A 20,000-nucleotide genomic window follows, 5' to 3' on the forward strand; every position below is an offset into this window, starting at 1 on the left:
GGCAGGGATTTGGGCTTCTGCAGGCCCAAATGGAATGTAAAATGGACCTCGCATTGCATGCTGCCCATACCTCCTGTTGTTGTGCAATCATTAAATAACCATTGCTTGACCACACACATCAAACATCCAAGATAACAGATGTGTTGGAGAGCAGTCTGCTGTGACTTTTTGCCCCATTACATCACTTTGTGCTTCGGCACCATTTTCACCCCAGGAGCAAAGGAGTTAAAAATTCAATAAAACACCCAAAATTCAATCAAATGACTTCAAATTTCTTCCAATCATGAAGAGCATCGTATCAAACAACCCCTATACATTTCAGACCATTTGATTACAGAAAACACATTTTATCAACTTTTTAGTATTGTATGGTCCTTGGGGACAGTTTGACCCCAGGGACATTCAGAGGGCTAATAAAGTGGAGACGGCATTTATGGAAGAATTAGATTGGATTGATAAATATAGGAGAAACTAAATCTTCATCACATGAATCCTTTTCTCTATATTTCCTGACTTTCTGCCTCATTCTTATTTCATTCTTGTATTTATTCACATCTTCATTTGTTTCTTTATATTAAACACAACTTGTTGTTTTTTTCTCCAATGAATTAAATGTATGTTTCATATTGATCTTACTGTAGATGACATGTTTACATTCATACTGTAGATCTGTCCTTTACGTTGGATCTTATTCAATTTAGTTCATTTTCTTAATTTCTCGTGTTTTTCTAATTTATTTCAGTTTCTCTTCATAGTTGTTGTCTTGTTGTCTTATGTGTTTTATATCGCACCAATAACCACAAACAATTCCTTTTAATTGGCAATCAAATCTATTCTGATTCTGATTGAAATAACAGATCAATCAAATGATCCATAACATTAATGAGTGACTCAGTTTGTATTCAAGTCAAAGCAGTAAATGAAATCATGATGGCACTGAGACTGAGACCTTCATCAACACTCTGGATGGATCTATAGAATCCTCTTCATCATGGAAATTCACTTCAACCACAGATTTAGTGACAAACAGAGCAGGAAAATGAGGAAGAATGATGAAGAATGATGAATACTGATCAATAACTCCTCTGTCATTTCCCTCCTGGTCTCATTCAGGGGAGCTACAGACTCAAACTCAGGTCCCAAGTTTAAGTAAAGACTTCATGATGTTATTCTCATGCAGAAGAAACAAAATCATTCAACATAATTCTTCCAGTTAAGCGTAAACATTCTGTCAAAGCAGCCATTTTATAGAAGGGAGGAACTTTACAATCAATAATGATCTTACCTGTTACATACAGAGCAGTGCCACGGCCAAAGATGTAGTCTCCACAGTGAAACATCCTGTAACAACAACCTCTGCATGTTGAAGGAGTCGGCTGAGCTGCACACGTCAGAACTCTTCATCTTCATCATCAGCTCCATGTTTCAGCTTCAGGCTTCATATCATCATGACTGTCTCATTGTCTTCTGTTGTCTAATTTGATTTCAGCCTTGGTCTCAGCCTTCTTCTGGTTTATGGGTCACAAACCATCAGGTGCAGGTGATGGTGATGTCCTGCTGACAGAGGGACACACACTTTCTTCTTCTCTACGTCAGTGAACGTGTTCAGGACGACTCCACTCACCAGCAGAGTGAGGCTGCAGGCTTTTATTCTGAAAGAGCTGGAGGAGAGTGTTTGTCTCTACAGTGTTTGTAAAACTACTGTGCCTGTGCCTGTGTGTGTGTGTCTGTGTGTGTGTGTGTGTGTCTGTATGTGTGTGCCTGTGTGTGTGTGTGTGTGTGTGTGTATGTGTGTGCCTGTGTGTATGTGTGTGTGCCTGTGAGTGTGTTTGTGTGTGTGTGTGTGTGTGTGTGTGTGTGTGTGTGTATGTGTGCACGTGCCTGTGTGTGTGTGCCTGTGTGTGTGTTTGTTTGTGCGCCTGTGTGTGTGCATGTGTGTGCCTGCCTGTGTGTGTGTGTTTGTGCGTGTGCGTGTGCGTGTATGTGCCTGTGCCTGTGCCTGTGCCTGTGCGCGAGCGTGTGTGTGTGTGTGTGTGTGTTTGTGTGTGAGTTGGTTTTTGTACAGCCTGCAGGGATCCCAGCTCACTGTGGTCTCCTCCACTCTCACACACACAGTAGTACGTGGCTGAATGAGAGAGTTTGACTTTGTTGATCTGCAGCTCACAGCTTCTTGTCCCATGACTCACAGCTGTGAAATCATCTTTTTGTGGATGGTTGGAACCTGAATTAACTTTACAATTGCTCAATATAATACCAAAAATCAGTCTGAATGTTTCCTTCTCTCTCTTCTGGGTCCACCCTACATAGGTACCACACTGGTCAGTTCCTCCACAGCTGAAGGAGACTTTCTCTCCAGCTCTCCTGGTCACTGACACTTGGTCCTGAATCAGCTGTGCTGCCATGGTAACCAGCACTGTAGAGACCATAAATGAAGTTTAGTGGGTCTCCAGGTTGATTCATCAGGTGCTGATTGGCTGGAAACACTCACCTGAACACAGAGCAGCGGCTGGCAGGAGAAACATTTTGTGGAGTGAAGCTCTGAAGCTCTGCTGAGCTGTGAGATCAGACCAGGGCCACCTGCTTTCTATCAGGTCCTCAAACTTCCCCCAGGTGGAAAGATAAGGCTGCGGCTGGTGATTGACAGCTGAGCGGCTGAAGCTGTTTGATGGTTTCCTGTTGAGAGGGAGGTTTGAAACGCCTCGCCGCTCCAACCATGGAGATCAGCTTCTGCACTCAGGCTGCACTTTAGCAACTTTAACTGGACTCAGCAGGACCAGAACCGAACCTTTGGACCGGCAGCAAACACAGAGTGACAAGAAGACGTTTTTAAAGACGTTTAAAGCTTCAACGCTCCACCTGCTTTCTTTCATGTTCAAGCTGTAAACACAACACTGACGCTGTTTATGATCAATCAATATCACAGCACAATATTGATTCATAAACCAATAAATCAGAGAAATAATCAAATATATATCTAAACATTAAAGGAAGAAGAAGAAGATATTTATTTATTTATTAACATCTGAATGTGTGAAATGTTTCCAACCAGATCAAACAGAAAAAGCCTGAACCTGCACTCCTTCAACTTACAAGGTTAGAATGAAAATGTTTCAAATCAATTATCAAGACATAAAAGTGATCAGCAAGGCTTCAATCCAAATACTGTATTATTACAACAAATAAAGTAACTATCAATATCCTCAGGTTACCAAACAAATACTGTTCTAAAATAGTGTTTACATATCTGCCGTTTTTTTAAAGTAACCCTAATAATAATAAAAGTACCATCATGTTATATAATTGCTATATTTTGCGTGCAGAGTTTTTTTTTTTTGCATATTCTCAGTATTTAATTGTGATGACAGTTTGGTTTTTTCCTCTTTCACATCTGATAACTCAAATTGTAAATTTAAAGGGTGTGCACATTAATTAAAGAACATTTCAGTTATTTTGTGAAGCCTGGTCCCTATGACACACTGCTTTTCATTTTATTGAAATCGTTTAAAACTGATTTCTGACTAAATCTCATTTTATCATTAAGTAGATTTTTCACAATCACGTCACAAATAACAACGACTATGGTAGTTTTCATTTAATTAAATAAATGATTTCTGGTTTTATTATTGTCTCTTTCAAACTTGTATATTTAAGTCCGTGTAAATAAAAGATTAGATCGCTGTGGCGGAAATTCACGTTGACTTCTTTTGTCCCTGAGGTGGGTAAAATATCGCCTCCTTGTGGTGAACTGACGGAAGCACAGACACCCAAATATGCGGGACGATCACCATGACAACACGATGACGCTGCATCTTTACTTTACTAGAGACACTCTACTGACATCTAGTGGACGGAATAGCGCACAGCCTCACTTACACTTGTTCCCCTGTCATTAATATTTTAAATTTATATGAAGGATTCCATTTAATATCAAAACTACCAAGTCTAGGCCGCCTGTAGCTACTTTATAATGTTTTACCTTCAGATATACTTCAATTCCACTGCTGCTTCACTCTTATAAGTATAAACCTTAAATTTTGCCGCTAACCTCCCAGCACCGCAGTAACTAAAGCGCCTCTGCGACATTTCAGACAGCAGCAGCCAGGCAGGATCGAGTTTGGACCAAAGTCTAATGGCTACCGTCTGTTTGAACCTCCTGTCTGTTTGACAGTTAGCACTTTAGGGAAACTCGTCTGAAGCCTCTCGACTCGAGGCGCAGGGGATGTAGACACGTAGCCGCAGCTCAAGCTTATTGCGTGTTTTAGTAGCATGCCCGGCGCCGGGATGAGAGGATCTGAAGTCAGGCAGACACAGGATGAACGTGTCTGTTTAGGTTAGCAACACTTAGCCTGGTAGCCATTAAGCGACACAAACAACCAGCGACGCTCACAAACCAGCCAGTTTGGTGTCCAGTGAGACTCAAGCACAACACAGCGGAGATAACTGTGCGGTCCAAGCGTTTTATTAAATGAACGAGGGCTGAATTTATGAGAAAATGTGGGAAACATCTCATCGATTCTGCATTATTGACTTCCTGATACAACGAAAGCGTCATCAGGGCGCGTTGCATCATGGGAAATGTATGCTGCGCCAGGGGAACATTGTTATTTCTCCGCATTAAACATTGGGTACGTGTCTAAGACTAAATGTTTTCTGGAATCACCGAAGACGACGTACAAAAGTAAAAGAGAAAAATATAACAATTTAATCTCAATGCACATAAAGGCTTTAAGGTAATTACGCATTACAACTACAACTCCCACCTCCTGGCGTCCCTACGTAATTACGTTTTGCAACGGGCAGCCTGTTCAGAAAAAAAACAGCCGCTTCCGTGTTGTTCTTGTGTTATTCTGCCTAATAACTAACATTAGCGGAGTCACAGCGCCTCTGACAGCCGGGCCGCACCGGGACTATCATGAGTTTGTGAAGCTGTCGTTCGGTTACAGCTTTTCTTCACCCGAAATGTCGCTGCTGCAGAGCTCGAAGAAAAAGGACAAGCGTATTCTGTCTGGTACCTGCCCAGACCCCAAATGCCAGGCGAGCCTCTTCTTCCCCGCATACGGCTCCATTAGCATCGAGTGCACTGAGTGCGGACAGCGCCACGAACAGAAGAACCTCCTCAATGTGGAAGAAGTGACCGATCCAGATGTTGTACTCCATAATCTGCTCAGAAACGCCCTGCTCGGCGTTACCGGGGCCCCGAAGAAAGGCACGGAGCTGGTGAAGGTAATGGGGCTGTCCAACTACCACTGCAAGCTCCTGTCCCCGGTGCTCACCCGCTACGGCATGGATAAACAAACCGGGAAAGCCAAGCTGCTGAGAGAAATGAACCAGGGCGAGATGTTTGATTGCTCACTGCTGGGGGACAGAGCCTTCCTGATCGAGCCGGACCATGTGTCCACAGTGGGCTATGGGAAGGACCGCTCAGGTAGCCTCATCTACCTGCACGACACCCTGGAGGAGGTGAAGAAGGCCAACGGGAACGGGGAATGTCTCATCCCTGTGCATGTGGATGGAGACGGGCACTGCCTGGTCCACGCTGTGTCCAGGGCCCTGGTGGGCAGGGAGCTGTTCTGGCACGCACTGAGAGAAAACCTCAAGCAGAACTTCAAGCAGAACCTTGACCGCTACAAGGCCCTCTTTCAGGACTTCATCGACGCTGCCGAGTGGGAGGACATCATCAACGAGTGCGACCCCTTGTTCATCCCGCCTGAAGGTGTGCCGCTCGGACTGCGCAACATCCACATCTTTGGCCTGGCCAACGTGCTGCACCGGCCCATCATCCTGCTGGACTCTCTGAGCGGGATGAGGAGTTCTGGGGATTATTCTGCCACCTTCCTGCCCGGGCTGGTGGCAGAGGAGCAGTGCAAGGGCAAAGATGGGAAGCCCAACAAGCCCATCTGCATCGCCTGGAGCAGCTCAGGCAGGAATCACTACATCCCCCTGGTTGGAATCAAGAACACTCTGCTGCCCAAACTGCCGGCTCACCTCCTCCCAAAGGCCTGGGGCGTCCCGCAGGAGCTCATCAGGAAGTACATCAAGCTGGAGCAGGACGGCAGCTGCTTGATCGGCGGCGACCGAAGTTTGCAGGACAAGTACCTGATGAGGCTGGTGAACGCCATGGAGGAGGTGTTCATGGAGAAGCACGGCATCCACCCGTCTCTGGTGGCCGACGTGCACCAGTACGTTTACAGGCGGACCGGCGTGATCGGCATCCAGCCCGAGGAGGTCACAGAGGCCGCCAAGAAGTCTGTGCTGGAGAACCGATTACACCGCTGTCTGATCTGCGGCGCCCTCTCGGAGCTCCACGTGCCCCCGGAGTGGCTGGCCCCCGGCGGGAAGCTCTACAACCTGGCCAAGTCCACGCACGGCCAGCTGCGCTCGGACAAGAACTACAGCTTCCCCCTCAACAATGTGGTCTGCTCCTACGACCCCCAGAGAGACATCCTCACCCCGGACTACAAGCTCAGCTCCCTCAACACCTGCAACTGGTGCCACGGCACATCTGTGCGCCACATCCTGGGGGACGGGTCGGTGGTCTACCTGGACGGGGACAGGACTAACACCCGCTCACAGGGAGGGAAGTGTGGCTGCGGCTTTAAACATTTCTGGGAAGGGAAGGAATACGACAACCTGCCCGAGGCCTTCCCCATCACGCTGGAGTGGGGGGGGCGGGTGGTCCGGGAGACGGTGTACTGGTTCCAGTACGAGGCGGACCTGGCTCTGAACAGCAACGTGTACGACGTGGCCATGAAACTGGTCACCAAGCATTTCCCGGGGGAGTTTGGCAGCGAGATCCTGGTGCAGAAGGTGGTGAACACAATCCTGCATCACACAGCCAAGAAGAACCCAGACGAATACAACCCCGTGTCCATCGACGGCGCCCATGTGCAGCGGCTCACGGACGCCACAGAGGGCCGGCAGACGGCCGACTCTCAGCCGCCCACCAAGATCATCCTGACGGGTCAGAAAGCCAAGACGCTGCACAAAGAGGAGCTGACCATGAGCAGGGCGGAGCGCAGCCTGCAGCAGAGCATCAGCGAGCAGGCCGCCGTCACACAGAAGAGAAGGACCGACAGGCTGAAGCAGGACCAGAAGGGTCACGGCCGGGCGTCTTCCCCCGGCGGCTCGCCTGAAACCTCCTCCCCCTCTGCTCCGGCCACGCCCACCAAATCTGCCTCCTCGCCCTCCTCCTCCAATAAGGAGAAGAAGATCCGCGTCACCACCAGCGACGGCAGGCAGGCCACGCTGACCCTGCAGGCCCACACCACCTTCTCAGACCTGCAGAGGAGCATCAACAATCAGTTTGCCGTGCCGCCGACACAGCAGTGCATTCGCTACGGCTTCCCCCCCAAAGAGCTGGCCGCCCCGAGGGAGGGCGAGGAGAAGGAGCCCGTGGCCCTGCAGCACGGCGACAGGGTGACGGTGGAGATCCTCAGGGGCCTGGAGGAGAAGGGCCCGGCCCCCCCCACGCCTCAGGCCGCCGCCTCCTCCGCCGCCTCCCACTCGGCCCTGCACTCGGCGAAAAGTGAGGACGGCGTGACGTCCGGCACGGTGAGCAGCCGAGAACTTCAGGACGGCATCGACCTTGAGATGTCCTCCCTCTGTCTCCTAGCAACCTTGATGGGTAAGGATGTACAGCTGGTGACGTGTAGGTCGGCTCCTCTCTGTCATTACATCATGCAGCGTTCAGGCGCGTCAGTTTGAGCGAGCGTTTAGCAGCATGATGCTCAAACAGCTGACACGGCAACAACACACACACACACACACACACACACACACCGCTCTGATGACATCACCGCTCATTACTGATTTGTTATTGAGGAACAATCAGACATGTTTGACTCAAACTACTGATTGGTTTCCTGATCTGTCACTGAGAGAGGAGAACCTGTTTGTGTGTGTGTGCATGTGTGTGCGTGCGTGCGTGTGTGTGCGTGTGTGTGTGTGTGTGTGCGTGTGTGTGCGTGCGCGCGTGTGTGTGCGCGCCTGTATGTGTGTGCGCGCCTGTGTGTGTGCATGTGTGTGCGCGTGTGTGTGTGTGTGTGTGTGTGTGTGCGCGCGTGCCTGTGTGTGCCTGTGTGTGTGTGTGCGCCTGTGTGTGTGTGTGTGTGCGCACGCGCGTGTGTGTGTGTGTGTGTGCGCGCGCGTGCCTGTGCGTGCGCGTGCGCGTGTGTGTGTGTGTGTGTGTGTGTGTGTGTGTGTCTCTGTCTCTAAACCTCTGTGGCGTCCCCTCTGTGTTCCAGGTGAGGATGTTTGGTCCTACGCCAAGAAGCTGCCTCACCTGTTCCAGCAGGGCGGCGTCTTCTACAACATCGTGAAGAAAGACATGGGTGAGCTTCACGCCAACGTTTACACACTGAGTCACTGTCACGGTAACCCAGGAGTCTCTACAGAGTCTCTACAGAGTCTCTACAGTCACATGACCCCTGCACCTGTTCATCAGAGTCAGGAACCTTTAAACCAATCAAACTCTTATCATGTGGTGTCAAAGCTCTGGTCCTGCCTGATATCTGCACACTCACTGGCTCTAAGTGGCCGCTTCATCACAAACTAGATCATCATACAGGTAAGTCTGGGTCCTGTGGTTGAATACATTTGTGTCCTGCATTAACAGGCTACACATATAAATGACATCATCACATGATAAAGAGGCGGAGTCTAAGTATGTGTGTATGGATATGATGCTGGTGAAAGTGTGTGTGTGTGGTTGATCATGTTTTGATGGTGTGTGTGTGCGTGTGTGTGTGTGTGCAGGCCTGATGGACGGGAAGCACTGCACTCTGCCTCACCTGACGGGAAAGACGTTTGTCTACAACGCAGCAGAGGAGCGCCTGGAGCTCTGCGTGGACGCCGCCGGTCACTTCCCCGTGGGCCCGGACGTGGAGGAGCTGGTGAAGGAGGCGCTGGTCCAGCTGCGCTCAGAGGGGACGGGCAGGGGGAGCCGCGAAGGAAGCCCGTCCCACGGCGTGCTGCGGCTGGGCAGCGGCGGCGTGGTCAGAAAGAAGGAGCAGCTGCAGACTGTCACTGCCTTCCAGGGCAAAGGTCACTCGCTGGGCAGCGGCGGAGGCTCCTCCCCCTCTGAACACCGGCCCATCACCCGCCAGCACAGCAGCGGCGTGGACCTGAGTGCCAGCGTGTCCCGAGACCCCCCCGACCTGTCCGACATCCCCGAGGACGCCACCAGGGAGTTGGTGCGCATGGCCCCGGGGTTCGTCACCATGAAGGACGGCCGCGGCCTCGACCCCAGCCTGATGGAGCAGCAGCGCAGGAAGCTGCAGGAGATGGTCTCCTCCATCCAGGCCTCCATGGAGCGCCACCTGCGGGAACAGCAGAGCGCCGTGGCCGCAGGAGGGGGCAAGGAGTCCCAGGAGCGGACAGGTGGGACTAAGACGGACGCCGTCGGCCGCGATCCTTCGCCCGCGGCCGCCGATTCGCCGGCCGAACGCCAGGACGGGAAGGTGGCGAGCGCGGAGGAGCCGGAGGAGATGGAGAGCCAGGACGCCGAGCAAACCAACACCACTGAACCCATGGATCACTCCTGATCACCTTTGCTGTCTGTGCCCCGCCCCCACCCCGCCTCCCGCTGTGCCCCCGCCCCCTCCCTCCCCCCCCCCGCCTGGCACCCGTGGGTCCTAACGCCTCAGGTTGGAACCTAAAGCTTCGGTCTTCGCCGTGTTTCGTCTTTACTGCATGACTAAAGAGCGAGCCGGGCCACAGACAGACGTACATCACCGACACTCTGACTCCAACATCGCCCTCAGTCAGCTGATGGATCAAACGCGCTCAGCTGCTCTCAGGCTCTAACCAAGCGCCCGTTTCAACACGCCGTCGGGCTAAAACCTTTAAATGAAACCTGGATCTGTGTTGTTCCTCTTCTTTGAAGGTGATTGGCCGTGTCAGACTGGCCAACCAGAAGCTTCTCTGGCCCCGTGTGTTCAAAAGCTGAAACTCTTTGCACTTTGGTACAAACTGTGTCAAACTCTGTGAAACTAAAACTCCTACTAATGCAGTAAATAAATCCTGTATGTGATTGCTTTCTGCTCTGTAAGCCTTTGTTTTGTTTCAGTTAGCAGCGACTCAGATATCGTGATGGATCAGAGACGTCTTGCAGTTCCGTCACGGCGCCGCCCCTGTGGACACGGCGCTCACTACATCCCCGTCTCCTGAGACCCGGGCGCGGCTTTCAGACTTTTCTGGCTTTGAACCGCACGCAGAGATTTGAGGAGGATTCACGTGTGAGACGCATTCCTGTAGATAGATAGTCTTAAAATGGACGGCCAGGAGGGGGCGCCGCCGGCCGCCTGCAGCTCAGATGGACAAACGCACGCTTCCATCAAAGTGCACGCTCTGGGAGGGGGGGGAGGGAGAGAAGAAGAAGAAGAAGAAGAAGAAAAAAAGTGCACCGGCCTCTCTGTACGCATACACGCCTTCATCACAGAACAATCTGCGTCTGCGTCCTGATGTCCCCGTCTGAGGACACGAGGAGCGCTCTGTTTGACTTCCTGGCTTCGTTTCACCTGCTGTGTTTTCCACCTGTGTGAGTCTCTGTTTCACCCCCACGCAAAACTTCCATTCAGTTGAATTGAAATGCAGTTCAGATGGAGGAAGAGGATGAAAACAGGATGTGATTGATTTTTGCCTCTTAGAGCTCTGAGGGTTCCTGTGCTCTTACATACGTGTGAAGGCTTCAGTGATGTAAACAAAGACAACATGGCCAAAGATAAAGCAGGTTAACGACTGTGTGTGTGTGTGTGTGTGTGTGTGTGTGTGTGTGTGTGTGTGTGTGTGTGTGTGTGTGTGTGTGTGTGTGTGTGTGTGTGTGTGTGTGTGTGTGTGGCGCTCAGTGCTTCTGTCCTATGCAAAGAAACAACAACTAACACACAAAACCCCCAAACTTCCCCCCAAAATAGACAGGAGCGCTAACCTGTGCTGTTGTTTTACACTCTGGCCACCAGAGGGCTCCACTGAGCTCCGTGGCTGTCAGATTGTGTTTAATCTGCCTGCTTCGCCCTCCAACCAAACAAAGTCACACTCTTGGTTGATTTCACTTCTCTCCCCCGCCCCCCCGCGGCTCCCCTCTCCTCATGTTTCACCCCATCAGCCCCGGAGGTGTAGAAGCGTACAAAGTCCCTGTAAGCGCCTGGGGCCTGTGCCGCCGCAGCTTGCCATGTTAGTGGACAGGATGCATGAATGTATACGGACACGGCAACCGGGCTGCCTGACAACCAAGAGAAATGACTTTAGGTTCTGTAAAGTGGTTTGTGATTGGTTGAACTCTGGCTCATCTTCATCAGTAATGAGGATGAGTGTGAGGTGATGGTCAGTCGCCTTTCTCTCCTTTGGTCTTTCTTCATTCTGTTTCCTGCTTAGTAAACAGGACAGAAGAGAGTGTGTGTGTGTGTGTGTGTGTGTGTGTGTGTGTGTGTGTGTGTGTGTGTGTGTGTGTGTGTGTGTGTGTGTGTGTGTGTGTGTGTGTTGACGCCCGTGTCAAAATGTGAATCTGGAGCACTTTGACTTTGTGTTGTTTCTTTCTTTTTGTTTATTTTTTTATCATTCAGGTGAAGAAACAAAGACTTTGCACTTTGAGGCAAAGCGGGAAGTTTAGGGGGGGGGGGGGGGAAGGGGGCGGAGCTTCCTCAGACGCCACTGCTGTGACACTTTTGCGTTCTGGTCTCTGTGACTGCTGTGCTAAGGACATGAGTTGTAATCAGTTGTATCATAGTAATCTGTATATTGTAGGATACTGGGACTTGTACAGAAACACACAGATTGTTTAGTTCCTTGGATTCATTTCTTTTGTGTTAACTTCTGTCTGGTTTGCTAATAAAACACCGATGACACCACGGCTTCCACAGCGCTGTCTGCATGTGTGATGACTTTTCAACCCCTAACAATAAAATGACTTCCTGCACTCGCCCTGGTCCGTTTGTGGTCACTGACAGAGTTTCCAGTCCGAGTCCGACCTGTGCAGCTCTGATGCTTCACTGGCATCGTGTTGTCGGGGTAAAGATCGCTCATTCTCCAGGTTTCTATCCTGATCTGTGCTCTGTGGGGCGCGACTGAGGGGTTGGCGGTTTGGCGTGGACGAGGCCTCAGACAGCGAGCACCCGTGCGTCCCGTGGGTTGGAAACGACGCCTCGCTAAACCAGATTAGAGTTCTGAGATTATAAATCATAATTGTGAGTGAAATGTGTTTCTAATTGAGATCCCTTGTTGCCATTAGCGACTCTTCCTGGGGTCTTTGTGGAAAATATTGTAGTTCTCCTCTCAGCCTGTCGTGAACTTGAGCAGCACTAGGACCCAGAGCAGCAGCAGTACAGCCGCGCTCGAGTGTGTGCGTGTGTGTGTGTGTGTGTGTGTGTGTGTGTGGTGTGTGTGTAAATATAGCAGTGCTGTGGAGTCCAGAGCAGATCCAGGGTCATGAGGAGTCTGGAGCAAGCGGGTCTGAGGAGGAACCAACAACAACGACAAGAGCAGGTAGAGAAGGTTTGAGCGCGAGTGTGTGTGTGCGGGTCACACACACACACACACACACGCTGTCACACGCTGCAAATGTTTGTGTGTGTGAGTGAATGAAGTCCTTCACCCTCTGTGTGTGTGTGTGTGTGTGTGTGTGTGTGTGTGTCCGTAGCAGCGCTGCATTGAAACAGGAGGCGACTGAACTCATGTTTGTGTTTTCTGTCATTAGTTTGTTAAACTTTATGCAACTCTAAATGTTTTAAGAACATGGAAACATAATCACATGTTTGTCAGACTAACTTCAGGTTTTGACAGGGATTCGTTTCTATTTCACTCCTTTTCCATGCAGTTCAACTCGTCACCAACCTGAGCAGGATGCTGCAGCTGTGCAAGGTCACCAACGCCCTCTTCATCAGCAACGCCCGCTCGGCCTGCAGCGATGAGCTCATCCAGCAGGAGGCGGTCACGCTGTGCATCAACGTGTCCAAGCTGCAGCCGTTTCCCGCCTCGGCCGTCTCCACCATGCGCGTCCCCGTGTACGACGACCCGAAGGAGGACCTGTTCAGCCACTTTGACCGCTGTGCCGACGCCATCCAGGGGGAGGCGGAGCGCGGAGGACGCAGCGTCGTCTACTGCAAGAATGGACGCAGCCGCTCGGCCACCATCTGCGTGGCGTACCTGATGAAGCACCGGAGACTCTCTCTGAACGACGCCTTGCAGGTGGGTAAGGATGGTAAACAAACTCATGTCTCCTCTTCGTCTGCTGCTTCTATTGTCGAGCAAAAAGTCACGCCGCTGCCCTTTCTCTCAGCAGAAAGTGAAGACTTCTCGTCATGTGATCAACCCCAACCCGGGCTTCATGTCCCAGCTGGAGCGATACCAACGAGTGCTGAGAGGCAGACGCAGGGAGGCCAAATGAGCTGGAAGCCTCCATACTCTGCTGAAACCCTTGAAGAGTCTGGACCAGAGGTCTTCCTCATGATGTGAGGTCCAACCCTCCGTCCACCTCGTCACACATCAGGTCAAAGCCCATCAGAGACGCTCAGCAGGGTCAACACACCATGCAGAACCCAAGATCCCCACCCACCTTTTCCCCTGTAGCCTCAAAGGGAACTTTCAGATGTTCACGTTCCTGTGAAGTGAACGATTGGAGCGCCACCTACAGGACTGAGGCACTTTCCTCCCCGTTGGATTCTGCAGTGCCTTACAGGCCACGAGACGCTTCCCCTGAACAACTCAACGTCCGTCTCCAGATCCATGCCTCCTTCCCTCAGGTCCTCCCTGTTGGAGGAGCTCAGAGCTCCAGGAGGCATGGATCTCCGTCCAGCTTCTGCTCGTTGGATCTTCAGCTCTTCTAAATGAATATCAGGCCCCATTTGATCTTTAACATAGAATCCTGAGCATTACTGACTACAGACCTTGACTTATGACCTATGACCTTTGCTGTGCTTCTGCAAAACCACTTTCTGTGTCTGAACACGCTTTGATCTTCGTCCTTCCATGATTGGGAAAGGAAACGATTTTCAGATTTTTGATTCACAATCAAAGATGCAAACTCCTCCCTCCTCCTCACAGAGCTCCTCCCTCCTCCCCGTCTCCTCACAGAGCTCCTCCCTCCTCCCCGTCTCCTCACAGAGCTCCTCCCTCCTCCCCGTCTCCTCACAGAGCTCCTCCCTCCTCACCATCTCCTCACAGAGCTCCTCCAGTAAATCTTGGACGAGTCAGTGATTCTGAGAAAGCCTCCTGCTTGATGAGATCATAGTCATTGTAGTTTGAGACTTAGTCAACGTTTCAGTAGATATTAAAACTCCCCTTAAATCCTCCTGCATGACCTTCAGAGGGGCGGCTGTGTGGAACCTGGCAGGGGTCAGGGGGCGATCTGAGGTCATCCGTGGCCTCAGACTCTTTAGGGCAGCGTGGAACTGCGATCTCATTCTTTCCGTCGCGAATGATGGAACCTAGGAATGGAGAGAGCGTCACCTTCAGTTCCCCCGCACGGTGTCAGTGTCACTGCAGAGGTACTTAAGGGGACAATGCACCGTTTGCAGGCGCATGTTAGAGGTCACAGCCACCAGCACTGCGTCAGCCACAAACACAACCAACCTCCAAACACCAGGACACGATGATGGGATGGACAATCTCTACCTTTTAGTTTATGGTGAAGAATATTGTTCCACTACAGTCATATTACATCAACTTTAAAACACAGGGATTTAATGGGTTAATTATAATATAAGATTGCTACTAGAATGTCATTTATATACGTAGTGTCTGCTTTCATGCTGCTGCGTTCTATCTAAATGAAATGCTGTAATATTCAGTCTTAATGTTTGATATTATTGTTTTTGTGGGTGTGACCACATGATGTAACTATGGAAACAGAGTGTGTGCAAGTTTAAATACGGACACAGACAAATCAACGCCTCTATACAGAACACAAACCTTAGCATCTACACAGGTTGTATCTGTTCTGTGATGAGTTCAGGTGCAGCTGTTATTGAATCAGTCGATGTCATTGTTTTGTGTGCGATTATGAGAAAAGGGTGGAGTCGTCCTTTCAGAGGTGTGAGGCGTCAGCAGTTTTGGGTGTTTGCCTCGTCAGTGTGACCTTCACACGGTGTCGTTGTTCCCCTGACAGCTGGAGACTCACAGGTCACCCGTCTCATGTGTCGCTGTCTGATGTAAACTTAATATCAGGAGGAAATGAGAGAAACACAATAACTGTGACTCCACAGCATCAACAACACAGATGCCTGCCAGTCTGACTGACTGAACACATCCTGGACTCAGGTGATGAACACAAAGTATTGTAAAGAAAAGATGAAGGAAGACAAACATCCATCAAGTGGAAGCAGTGAGAGTGAGCAGAGTGATGGGTCACATGTCAATCAAGGTCTCATTGCCTCTTTCAGTCTATTTCCAGCCTGTCAATCACACAAAAAAAAAGTCCTGAAACAGAACGATTTAGAGAAACTTATTGTTTTTCTCATCATTCTGTGGAAAAGTCTGAATTTCGTCTCAAAAACAGGCGAACTGTGTCATTTAATCGGCAGGAATGACAGAACACGGGAGACATTTCCACGTCGTGCTCTCCAAACCCACCTGACGTCTCCTGAACCCACGGTGGCTGCAGTTCCTCCTTCTACCTCTGGATGGCAGCATCTCCCAGCAAATGTTTAAAGGCGTGAAAGCGAGTCGGGGTTCTGGAAAAGAAAATCTGATGATGGAATGTCACAAAAACTCTGACGAAGCTTTAATGCAGCGCACACAGACGAAAACAAAACACTGGAATAATGTGCTGATCCCCGCTGAGACTGAAGCTTCAGACTCAGCTGAGATTTAATATACATAAAATTAGAATCCCCAAAGGCTGCTACAGAACAAGAAACACAAACAAAACGCTCACATTCAGCCCAGATGTTTGATTTGTAGAGATCTTCTTCTTCTACTCCTTTAATCATTGCACTGTGGTCTCGTGGTAAAAAGGCAAGGTAAATATAAGAACATTGTTTCTATGTATGTGGACGCTTAGTAAGAAAGAGATTGATGCTGAAATAATTAAATAAGTCAATAACATAACACAGAATACTTCATTTATTGTACCGTATGCTGGCGTCTTCACAGTGATCAGGCTCAGTCGGTGGGCTCCTCCCCCTCTCTCTCTCTCTCTCTCTCTCTTGGCTCCTCCTCCTTTACGCTGGCGGATATTCAGACAAAAGTCAAAGGTGAACATTCAACCAGTCAGTTAAGCGTGAACCCCGGCGTCTGAGCTCTAACATGTAGAGGCTCGGTTAGCTTCAACACAACGCCAAGACCTCCAGTGTGAGTGACCGAGGAGCCACACACACACACACACACACACACACACACACACACACACACACACACACACACACACACACTGGATAAACTGTACATCTGTGATGCTAAAAGGAATGAAGACAGTTTAGTCAAGCTGCTGCTGACGTGGATCTGTGCTTTAGTTTGGTCATGAGTTCAGTCCATCTCTTCCTTCCATCCTTTCATTGTTTCTGTCCTTACTTCCACCTAGAGCTTCAGTCAGTCAGTCAGTCAGTCAGTCAGTGGTTGCATTATTCTCTCTGGTGTCTGTGGAGTCCTGACCTTTGAGTCGGTACCTTGAAGCCTCCAGGGAATCAAACTCTCAGCTCCTGACAGCTTCACTTCAGACAACATGGAACAATCGGAGCAGAGCAGGCCCTCTCAGGAGGAAGGCCTTAAAGAGGCAGTCACAGCTAAAACAGCACATTTTCACTCAGTGTGCACAGCAGTTAGAGCAGTTAGCAGCAAATCAACACAATGTTTTTCTTTCTTTCTTGCGTCACCATTTATACACATCTCCTTTGCTAAATGCATTTCTCTAATGAACAATGAAGACTGCCAAGGCAACTTTGAGAGTCAATCTGTTTTATTTCATCAAGTGTGACTGTGCTGAGGGCTTTGATCGGCTCCTGCAGTTTAAACAGTCCAGACTTAGAGACCTTGGGGTGTTTGTAGAGTTTTACCTTTGTCCCATTCTTCACGCACTGTGTCAATCCACTCGTTGTAGTTGGACACCTTGGTGTAGATGCCCAGCTTGTCCTCCAGGCCGCAGCCTTCGCCCCACGACACCAGGCCGATGAGGAACCAGGTGTCACCGTACAGAGTGACCATGGGTCCGCCGCTGTCGCCCTCGCAGGCGTCCATCCTCTGGCCCAGGACCCCGGCACACAGCACGTTGTTGGTGATGTTGTGGGACATCTGCCAGGCGCAGATGTTGTGACTGACCAGCGGTACCTTGATGACGTTGAGTGCTGAGCTGAAGTGGTTGCTATCCAAGTGATCTTTGCCCCAGCCTGTTACCACGGTCTCAGTGCCATTGAGGTGCAACACACGCTCGGCCATTTCCCGTCCCGGCAGGCACGCGGGAACGATGTGTTCAGAGAAGGGGGCCGGGGTCTCCAGACGCAGCAGGGCGATGTCGTTGTCCACTGTTCTGCTGTTGTAGTTTGGGTGTTTGAAGACTTCGGCCACCGGCAGCGTCGCCTCTGTGCCTTCTGCTCTGTAGCGCTCGTAGTCGCCTGAAAGGTCAAAGCAGATTCACACACACACATCTTCTCTCAAACAACAGCAAATGTAGGCACAATCCAGACATGCATGACCTCATCAACACTCATTGTGATTGGCTGCTGTCAATCATGTCTCACCCAGTCGCACTTGGAACGTCAGGCTGGTCTCCAGGCAGTGGGCAGCAGTCAGGACCCAGCTCTCACTGATCAGGACCCCTCCACAGTGAAACCTCCCTTTGGCATTCAGTAACAGTGCCTGTAAACAAAAGCATCTTCATCCTTGACTCCATCCTCATCTGTCCATATGGGCCATGTTTGTTGACTTTCTGCACAGGTTTGCTGTTATTGGCTGCCAGTGTGGAGTGGGTGTGGCTTGTGATCTCTATAAGAATGAGAACAACTCTAGAACCTGTCATGGTAGAAGCCTACATTTGTGGGTTTGTGAGGTTGTGTGTTTACGTGTGTTTGGTTAAATTGGGGGCCTACTTGGCCTTGGCAGAGGTATGCGCTCTCTTGAGTGGTGTATAAGTGGATTTGTTGTTATATCAGCGTCTCAGATGAAGCGGTGAGGGTAATCGTTGGTTACCTGCCAGGGACTCTCCCCTTTCTTCCCCACCTCCCCTCCCACCATCCAGGGCATCAGGCCGTCCATGGGTTTGGTGTAAGACGTCTTGCTAACCAGCAGCTGACCACAGGAGGAGCGGCCTGGAGAGCAAACACAGGACACACAGAGGGAGAGAACTTTGGGAACATTTCATTTGGATAGTCCAGCATCGATAATCAAATCTCAAAAATAACCGAGGTAGTTCTTAAGTCTTCAGTCTCATTTTGTGTGAAGTCCAGGCTGAGACGCTAAACAACACAAACCTGAAGCCTGAGAGCTGCACAGACTACAACTCACAGCTGGGGGTTTGGAGTTTAGATGGCAGAGACTTAATGAGTCGATGGTGGACACCTGTTGAACTTCGCAATCAATCAAAGCAGTCCACTGGTCTCAATCATGGTAATTAGAAAGCTTCTGAGTTCAATAAGATCAGTGTATCAATCAAACTGCTTGTATTATAAACAGCACATCTGTTAGTGTAGCGTCTTCAGGAGTAAATGGATGTGGACTAAAGTCAGTCCAGAAGAAGGCAGGAAGAAGGAAAAGTAGACATTGAGGCTTCACATTTCAGGAATCAAACCTTTAATGCTCTCCTCCTCCCTTCTGACCTAACTCTCCAAATATGCAATGTAGATTTTATGATTCACAGCCAAATGGAGCAGAGTGGAGGATAATAAGAGTTTGGTTCCCAGGCAGCTCCGCTATCATCCTCTCACCTTTCGGGACACAGCTCTTGGAGTCGTCTTGCAGCTTGTATCCGCTCAGACAGCTGCAGGTACGAGTCCGCCCGTCTGGGCTCTCCTTACACTCGTGGTTACAGTCTCCGTTGTTGACCGAGCAGTTAGTGGCTGTCTGGGCTGAAGAGGAGAGAGCAGCATTACCTCAACACTGCACAGGTCTAAAGTCTAAATGACTGCTAGACACAGAACCCAGAGTCTCCACTGAGGGGCGCTGTAGCACTGGACTGCACATGGAAAGGATCGGATGGGTTAGTTACCGCCCTTACCCAGAGAATGTCCCTCCCCAGTGGGCATGAAAGTGCCTGTGAAGCCTTCAGAGCTCTGTGAAGCCTTCAGCAGAGCATCAAGCTCCGCTCAACCAGAAATAGAGGAAGATGAGCAAAGAGCAGAGCAGTAAACACTCACGCTGGTCACAGATTTTGCCCTCGTATCCGAGTTCACAGCGGCAGGCGTACGATTGGTACAAATCCACACAGGTTCCATGTACACAGATGTTGTTGTCACACTGATTCCCATCTGAAACAGTCACAGGCAGCTTTAAAGACACATGTATGAACACACACACACACACACACACACAGCTTTCTATTTAACAGGAAACTTGATACAATATAATCTAATAAGAATCTGATTGCACTTCCATTACATTCCAACAGAGGGCGTTATTCAACATCAACCATGATTTAGTCCAAATGTCTTCATGCAGCATATTGTGGGGAAAATGAAGATGGAAGTAAACTAGAACATCTGCTGTGTTACTCTGACTGAGCAGCTTCTGTTCATTCAAACCAGTACAGATGTGTTCAGATGTGTCCAGATGTGTCCAGATGTGTCCAGATGTGCCCAGATTTGTCTGACTGCATTGTGGGCTTCTTGTTTTGGAGGAATACATTCACTTTCCCTCCTCCTGTCTGTGCTTGAGCTTCCCTTCCTCAGCTCTTAATGTGAAGTAAACAGTAACTGGGTCAGGTGGTCTCACCTGTGTACACCGTCCAGAACTCCAGCTAGAAAACCAAAACAAAGAGTTAATAAATGAAACACGTCTCTCACGGTCCCAACAGGATCTCATGGAGGATTCTCTTTAGAGATACTGTGGACAGAAACAACTGCATCTGCATCGATCTGAATAAG

At 49.8% G+C, this 20,000-nt stretch overlaps 4 protein-coding genes across 11 annotated transcripts in view; 2 read left to right on the forward strand and 2 right to left on the reverse strand.

Moving 5' to 3' along the window:
• The window catches only part of LOC142988371 (immunoglobulin lambda-1 light chain-like), a 4,368-nt gene extending 1,438 nt beyond the window's left edge, over positions 1 to 2,930 (reverse strand). The window contains exons 1-3 of one of the 4 annotated variants that reach the window (XM_076137524.1): positions 2,489 to 2,930; positions 2,087 to 2,413; positions 1,286 to 1,324 (exon numbers count right to left, since the gene is read on the reverse strand). In XM_076137524.1, coding sequence (XP_075993639.1) covers positions 1,286 to 1,324; positions 2,087 to 2,413; positions 2,489 to 2,522 — 400 coding nt within the window. In that variant the 5' untranslated portion in view covers positions 2,523 to 2,930. The remainder of the gene's footprint in view (positions 1 to 1,285; positions 1,325 to 2,086; positions 2,414 to 2,488) is intronic. The other 3 variants (XM_076137526.1, XM_076137525.1, XM_076137527.1) reach the window with 3 other exon arrangements.
• Positions 2,931 to 4,799: 1,869 nt separating this feature from the next.
• vcpip1 (valosin containing protein (p97)/p47 complex interacting protein 1) lies at positions 4,800 to 11,928 on the forward strand. 3 transcript variants are annotated; one of them, XM_076137506.1, is made up of 4 exons: positions 4,800 to 7,624; positions 8,244 to 8,330; positions 8,492 to 8,566; positions 8,755 to 11,928. In XM_076137506.1, exons 1-4 carry the CDS (start codon positions 4,960 to 4,962, stop codon positions 9,540 to 9,542), a joined length of 3,615 nt encoding a protein of 1,204 aa, XP_075993621.1. In that variant the 5' UTR covers positions 4,800 to 4,959; the 3' UTR covers positions 9,543 to 11,928. The 3 variants fall into 3 exon arrangements, with proteins under 3 accessions (XP_075993621.1, XP_075993622.1, XP_075993623.1); XM_076137507.1 differs by lacking the exon at positions 8,492 to 8,566; XM_076137508.1 differs by having other exon boundaries at positions 8,244 to 8,566; positions 8,755 to 8,836.
• A 906-nt stretch (positions 11,929 to 12,834) lies between these two features.
• dusp28 (dual specificity phosphatase 28) lies at positions 12,835 to 13,378 on the forward strand. The gene is made up of 2 exons (XM_076137549.1): positions 12,835 to 13,179; positions 13,274 to 13,378. Exons 1-2 carry the CDS (start codon positions 12,835 to 12,837, stop codon positions 13,376 to 13,378), a joined length of 450 nt encoding a protein of 149 aa, XP_075993664.1.
• A 3,489-nt stretch (positions 13,379 to 16,867) lies between these two features.
• The window catches only part of proca (protein C (inactivator of coagulation factors Va and VIIIa), a), a 4,347-nt gene continuing 1,214 nt past the window's right edge, over positions 16,868 to 20,000 (reverse strand). For all 3 annotated transcript variants that reach the window (XM_076137580.1, XM_076137581.1, XM_076137579.1), the window contains 6 exons: positions 19,849 to 19,873; positions 19,275 to 19,385; positions 18,846 to 18,986; positions 18,112 to 18,230; positions 17,664 to 17,781; positions 16,868 to 17,537 (listed from right to left, as the gene is read on the reverse strand). In XM_076137580.1, the coding sequence (XP_075993695.1) occupies positions 16,951 to 17,537; positions 17,664 to 17,781; positions 18,112 to 18,230; positions 18,846 to 18,986; positions 19,275 to 19,385; positions 19,849 to 19,873 (1,101 nt within the window). In that variant the 3' untranslated portion in view covers positions 16,868 to 16,950. The remainder of the gene's footprint in view (positions 17,538 to 17,663; positions 17,782 to 18,111; positions 18,231 to 18,845; positions 18,987 to 19,274; positions 19,386 to 19,848; positions 19,874 to 20,000) is intronic.

This window comes from Genypterus blacodes, unplaced genomic scaffold (genome assembly GCF_046128005.1).
Source record: "Genypterus blacodes isolate CSIRO-AG114 ecotype Tasmania unplaced genomic scaffold, CSIRO-AGI_Gbla_v1 ptg000325l_1, whole genome shotgun sequence".
Classification (NCBI taxonomy): Eukaryota; Metazoa; Chordata; class Actinopteri; order Ophidiiformes; family Ophidiidae; genus Genypterus; species Genypterus blacodes.

Excerpts from the sequence above, each read along its gene's own strand:
- dusp28 (XM_076137549.1), top strand. The coding sequence starts at position 12,835 with ATGCTGCAGCTGTGCAAGGTCACCAACGCCCTCTTCATCAGCAACGCC. Across the intron at positions 13,180-13,273 it reads CTCTGAACGACGCCTTGCAG|AAAGTGAAGACTTCTCGTCA; the intron begins GTGGGTAAGGAT and ends TTCTCTCAGCAG.
- vcpip1 (XM_076137506.1), top strand. The coding sequence starts at position 4,960 with ATGTCGCTGCTGCAGAGCTCGAAGAAAAAGGACAAGCGTATTCTGTCT. Across the intron at positions 7,625-8,243 it reads TCTCCTAGCAACCTTGATGG|GTGAGGATGTTTGGTCCTAC; the intron begins GTAAGGATGTAC and ends TCTGTGTTCCAG. Across the intron at positions 8,331-8,491 it reads CATCGTGAAGAAAGACATGG|CTCTGGTCCTGCCTGATATC; the intron begins GTGAGCTTCACG and ends GTGGTGTCAAAG.